The sequence below is a fragment of the Gossypium raimondii genome, chromosome 2 (assembly GCF_025698545.1).
Source record: "Gossypium raimondii isolate GPD5lz chromosome 2, ASM2569854v1, whole genome shotgun sequence".
NCBI lineage: Eukaryota > Viridiplantae > Streptophyta > Magnoliopsida > Malvales > Malvaceae > Gossypium > Gossypium raimondii.
Genome location: NC_068566.1, coordinates 42,914,132 through 42,920,838, shown reverse-complemented (window position 1 = coordinate 42,920,838; position 6,707 = coordinate 42,914,132). Strand labels below are relative to the sequence as shown.

Sequence of the window (6,707 nt, the reverse complement as noted above, 5' to 3'; positions counted from 1 at the left end):
TAGGGTAGGTTAGGGTTTCTGTCACTAGTTTATGTTATGGGCCATTAGGGTTTAGATAATTCCCGGGTGTTGGGTTTAATTTTGTTGGGTTGTATTTGGGTCAATTGTTTTGGACTTATGGATTGTTTTATTAATTGGGTTGCTGGGCCTGGTTGTAATTTGATTTGGTTTTGGTTATTTGGATCATATTGGGCCCCGGGCAAAATTGGCTTGTACAAGCATGTTGCATACTTCACAACTTCATTCATGGGTGGAGTTGGAATGATCCATACTTCAAAAAGTATATAAAAGGAGATCTTGATAATTTTAATAATACATATTCAAATGATGATAATGAACTCGGTCAAGGACGAACAAATGATAATAGGGAGCATATGTTAAATATTAAAGAATGAATAACCAACAAATATGAAATAATAACAATTAAATAAAATTGCATAAGATATTTTTTTATTTTTATTAGTAATCGCATTATCAAATACTTTTTTAAACTAGCATAATACACATGATGACTTAATTTTAATTGTTGTTAATTATTTTTTAAAATGTAAATTATAAAAGTATATAATTACAATTTATACTTTTAAACAGGACATAAAATTATCATATAATTATACTTTATCAACCAAATACATATGAAAATTACAATTATTTATAATTAAAAAGAACATTATTTATAATCACTACCATATTAATTACACTTTCATTCAAACAACCAATGAAAAGGAGGTTTACTGATTCAATATCCGATCTGATTTTTTAATCATTGATTAAAACCATAAAGTTTTTACTATTGTTTATAACAGTGCATTGCCCTAACATGAGCAAACCTACAAAAATGATTTTATTTTTTCCTTCAAGAAAAAGCCTAATCATTACAGGTATGGCTAAATCCACTAAACAAAATGTGTAAACCAGACCACAACATCATGATTGAATTCACAATTTCTTTTACATGTACATGTACATACATAAATATAAACAGGTTACACAAGGCACTCGCACAAGGAGGAGGGAAAAAAATTACAAAAATCCATTAATACACAGGTTGTGTCCACAAGCAAAGGAGCATTCCCATATTACCATCATCATCTTGCTGTAAGTGACCAATGAAAGATGGCATACTTAAAAAAACCCAACTTCAATGGCTTATTATCTCCTATGCTTCTTTGGTAATGGCTCTGCTTGTGCTTCATTCTAAAAAAACACAGTAAAAGATTCCATGTCAATTAGAGAACAAATAAAAAGTGGAAGTAGACCTATCAATTTTCAGGTTTGGATCATTCTAGTTTGGGTCATTAGTGTTTTTCGGGTCTGGTCATTACGTGTCCAGGTCATTTCAGGTTCAAGTTAGTTCCAGGTCGTTTCTGTTCAGCTGAGTTTCAGGTTCCAGTCAGTTTGGGTTTGTATTGTTGACTTTTTATTATCAAAAGTGAATTACGAAGGTGAGATCTTATGAGGAAATGGTAAGTATAAAAAGCTCGGAGGGGAATTGAGGATAATACCGTATTCAGTTATATCAAATGATGCATATTGAATGATAGATAACTGCAATTAGTAAAGGAAGAGGATGCTTACACCATTTGAAAGCTGCTCTTGAATGTAGGCCATTGATCTCAACATTGCACCTAATGTATCCCTCGATACCTGGAATTTAACCTCTGATTCTCCGGTAGTAGTCTCGCTGTCTTGAAGCTATAATAGAGATGATAAAAGAAATCTAATAAGCAAATGACTGATAGTAAGCTGTTTAAAAGGTATTAAAAAAAATACAGCAGAAGCCTTGCTTTGTTGTCTAATGGAAAGCAAAAAAATCATTGAACCACCACTGCATCATCAAATATAGGTGTTAAAGCAAGAGCCAAATCATCGAAAATTTAGATTCAACACAATTCCATTAGAAAACCAATCTAACAAGCCGATTAGTTAACGAGAAAACACACATGAAAATGTTATACAATCACAATTGGTCAGCCCCATAGAAAATATCATAGGTTTATTTGCTCAAATATCGTAATCATTTTGGAAGAGGCTATGGCTCAATTATGGCTTAACATACCTTCAAATTGATGACGGCAACCCTGTTAGCTGGGGTGGAAAGCTGTTCACTAATATAAGCCATGGACCTCAGCATAGGTTCTAAAGTAACCCTTGAGAGCTGAAACTTAACCTCCATTTCAGCTGATGGATTCTTGCCAAAATCTTGCAACTGTATCAATGCATAAGAGAAGGGTTTTGAATAAGGTGAAGAGTGTAATGACTAATAATAGCTATGAACTATATCACTTGGACTCGGGTGTGAGTGTCAGATACGGGTATGGTTAGATTTTTCTAAGGTTTTCCTTGTATTTGGAGATTATATCCCCATATTCAATGTGTTAGACATGGGTACTTGAAGAAAAATGAAGAGTCCAAGCAACAAAGGCTATGAAGTCCATAATTACAGACGTATCCAAAGAGTTTTGAAGAGTTCCTTGTACTTCACTTCAGCAAATAATTGGAAGGTAAATGCAACTAAGTTGTGACTGCATTTTTATGTACTCACCGGCTATTAAAAATTTATCATATGCATACCTTTAAATTAATAACAGCCACTCTATTTCCAGGCATTGAATTCTTATTCTCCATCTCCCATGTCATTGATTTTAGACAAGGGAGAACAGGCTACATCAAAGACACCCATAAATTTTATCAAGTTAATATCCTGTACTTCAATTCCAAACAAAGGATATATGAAATGGCATTAAAAAAAACAGAATTACTTGTTGTACCATGTTATCTGGATGACCATCATCCCGATGGAGAGAAACAGGAGCCATATGTGGCAGATTCAAATCTGAGACAGATTGAGTGGGGGCACCAGTGTCATTAAGATTGAAACGCCATGTAATTTCGTCTTGCTGTGGCCATAGCAAAGGGGCTGTATCTGGACCTAAAGTTGAGCTGCTATTGTCATCATAAGCTGCAGTACTAGCCTGTGATCCAGGAGGTGCAAATTTTGCGACATTTTTCTTTACAACAGACACCTTCTTCCCACCTTCCTTAAGAGCACCCATTGCACTGTTATAAGTCTCTGTAGCTATTGCCCCATCTTCTGCATATTTGATTGCTTCCCGACATAAACTATTATACCGTGCTGTCAGGGATACTTGGCCATGCAATTCACCACCACGTTCATCTGTGCCAACCCCAGACTTGGCATTTCGTGTCCACCGTTTCAAGATGTAATGAGATGGTAGAGTAAGTACATTTGTGACAGTGAAGACCGTCAAAACATGTCTACAAAGGATGCCAGAATACTCGAACATTTGACAACTACAATTAGCTCTCATTTCAGGGTAGTTTAATGTAACCATGTATGCTTTGTTGACGTCCTCAAACTTTGCAACTCTAAATGTGCTGATAGTTTCATCCCCGTCAATTCTATTAGCAGTATAAACAAATGTTTCGACTAGTTCTTCTTGAAATTTTGTGAATATTTTCCGTGTATATAGGTCTGCTGCCTGTTTCTCCATAGGAGATGGTGTCCGCAGCACAGGTGTTGTGCAAATAGTGTCAAAATCAGCTTCAATCTCCCTTTCAAACCAATTCTCCATTGCTCGTTCATACTGTCTAAAGAACATAGGAATCGTGGTCTGTTGATTCACATAACCATAAAAAAAAGAGCCATCAAATCCTTGATTGAGAGATATTGCAGCAAAAAAGGAATCCCGAAAATAGACAGGGACCCATTGAGCTCGAGCACTATATAATGATTGAAGCCAATCATGTGCACTAAGATTATACTTCTCAATAAGGGAACTCCACGATAATTCAAACTCCTCAATGGTTTCAGTCAAATTTATGCAATTATACAGTTCTACCTGAAAATTAGGATGCACTTGACAAACATGAGCAAGCTTCTCCGGGCCTTCTCTTAAAATATGCCACTTATTAATACAATGGCGAACACCAGGGAACACCTGAGACACTGCTGTCTGTATAGCTCTGTCTTGATTAGTGATTAAAGAAACAGGTTGACGATCGTTCATTGCTGTAAGAAATGTTTTGAAAAGCCAAACAAAAGAAGCATCGGAATCATCTAGTAGTAAAGCACAACCAAACAAAATGGTCTGACCATGATGGTTCATCCCTGAAAATGGAGCAAATGGCACCCTATACTGGTTTACTCTGTAACTGGTGTCCAGTTTCACAGCATCACCAAAATGTGCGTAGGCTGTCCTTGACCTTGCATCAGCCCAAAACGCATTAGCCATTTGATTATCATCATCCAACTGTATTGCATAAAAGAAACCAGGGTTCTCTGCCTGCATCTTCTTGAAATAATCGAGCAGATTTTGAGCATCCCTCCCCAAAGTTCTCTTTCTGGTAACCGGCCTAACGGCATAACTCAGTGTCCCGAAATTCTTAGCTGAGCGATTTGCTTCTGCCAGAGGTGTGTTTCTGACGCCACGAGTATTTGCATTCATGGAGGCACGATTTCCATCCATAGAAACATACATCACACCGCTTGGTACGATTCCCACCCCTTGGCAAGTATCAACCATTGTCTTTGCAGCACCAGCAAAGTGCCTACGGGGACGAAGGTAATGCACTTTGCTAGGACTCGTCACTGAATGTCTATGCTCCTTCACAAATTTAGTAACAACCCACTTATCTCCCTTTAACTCTATTCTAAGCATTGCATCACAACTGTCGGCAGACCTTCTTTTCAGACCGTCTTTGCCACAGACAAACTCCCTAGCAACTACTGTTCCATCAGTCTTGGAACGGCTAAGCTGGCCAACTTTGGAGTTAAATCCCATATGTCTACAATACTCATCATAGTACGTTTTAGCAGCCCCTTCAGAATCAAATTCCATACCAAGATACGGCTCGGAAATCTCATCCTCATCATGAGCTAGAGAATTGTTTAAATGATTTAATTCACCTTCACTAGGTTCAGCATCCCCATCATCCGAAATTCCACGATGGCTCATACCCTCTTCCGGACCAATCACATGGACATCCATACTAATCCTTCGTACAACAATAGTTCATTAAGGTTCCTTACTTCGCGAGCAAGTTATGATTTAGTACATTGCATATTCTATTATTTTTTAAGCAACCTGATCTCGTTTTCTGCCAGCTGATATGAAGCAATTCGGTAAACATAATCAACAAGCCAGCACTCTGACAAACAAACACACACAACTGTTAATCGCCAAAATGGAACTATTGATGCAAAATAGTCAATGTAAACACAAAGTGAAGAACAACTAATCACCAAAATGGCACAAACTCAACTTCCAAATTGATTAAAGGCCCTAAAATATCACTCAAAATTTGTTCTGTGACATAATTATACATAAGAATGAACTCACACGTGTAAGAAAAACAATGAGTTGAACCCCGCCCCCCCCAAAAAAAAATAACAATAAGGCCTTTTCCTCATATCCATAACAGCAAAGAAACAAATCGAAGTGCTCAAAACTGAAACTCCATGGATTGAACATAAGAACTAAAACTAAAGAAAACCCATTTCTCAGGATTATGTAAAAACAGAAACCCACATGGAAAAAGGGCGGAAAGGCACTGGCTTTTAATCAAATTCATGAATATTCAATGGATAACTTAAAGGAAGTGAAGAGTTAAGCAGTACCTGCAAATGTGAATCTCTAAAAAAGAAGTTGAAAAAGAGAATAAAGATGAAGAATTTAAGGAAAAAAGGAGCCTTGGGTACTAGGAGTAGGATTATGAGAATTTGATTGTGACTGAAAATCCTCTCATTCATTTCATTATTAATTTTTTATTTAGAAAATGAGAAACCCTAAACTCTTGCTGTTCTAAATTTTCCAAATTTGCAAAGACGCCCCCCCTCCCAAATGGTCTTGTTAAGCAATAATTAATAGCTAAAACATCTCGGCCCTCGAACATAATGCTAAAGAACAAAAGGAACCCGTTATTTTCGACCCGGGACCAACCTTTTCGGGTCAATTCTTACCCACTTTATTTGATCGAAATTTTCCCTACTCACGTATGATAGGATGTGATGTGGTGCATTTGGCTTACTTTTTATCTCATGCTATAGTGTCATTATAATATTTAGTCTTACCGCTACCGTTATTTTTATACTAATCGCAGGTAAACGCACCATTCCTCTAAACTCACCTTTAGTAGTGTGAAAAAGTTCACTTACCAGTTGAAAGAAAAGGTTAATATAATCCCCCCCCCCGAATTTGATGAGTATACTTTGCTATTTGTAATTTTTTATTATCCAAATTTGATAATTAAGTCTATTTTGTTCTTAAATTTTAAAAAATATAAAATTTCTAATGATATGATACTTTGATATTGTGCCATATCATCGTTTGAAAGAAAAAATTTAATGATGTAATGCATTCTCAAAGTAATATATCGTTGAACTTTTACATAAATTGATCTAGTTGCTAAGTTTAGGGCTAAAATTACATTAACTCTTGAAAAAATTGTAAGATTTGTTTGCTATGGTAGTTAAAATTAGATCTGAAATATAAATTAATTGTTTGATAAAAAGTAAATTGTAAATTATGAAAGTTTTATTTAACATTTTATCATTATTTTAAGGAAAATATTCAATATATTGTTGGTGAAGCTTTTAGACTCCACAACTAAAATTAGGATGATGAATAATGTCCTATAAAATATAATAAAAATATAAAATATAAAAAATGTGATATGTGATAATT

At 35.6% G+C, this 6,707-nt stretch overlaps 1 protein-coding gene across 1 annotated transcript; it reads right to left on the bottom strand.

Moving 5' to 3' along the window:
* Positions 1–821: 821 nt before the first annotated feature.
* LOC105788925 (protein FAR1-RELATED SEQUENCE 3) lies at positions 822–5,853 on the bottom strand. The gene is made up of 6 exons (XM_012616013.2): positions 5,642–5,853; positions 2,772–5,172; positions 2,575–2,664; positions 2,060–2,209; positions 1,579–1,695; positions 822–1,197 (listed from the first exon to the last, which is right to left on the bottom strand). Exons 2-6 carry the CDS (start codon positions 5,010–5,012, stop codon positions 1,153–1,155), a joined length of 2,643 nt encoding a protein of 880 aa, XP_012471467.1. The 5' UTR covers positions 5,013–5,172; positions 5,642–5,853; the 3' UTR covers positions 822–1,152.
* Positions 5,854–6,707: the final 854 nt, after the last annotated feature.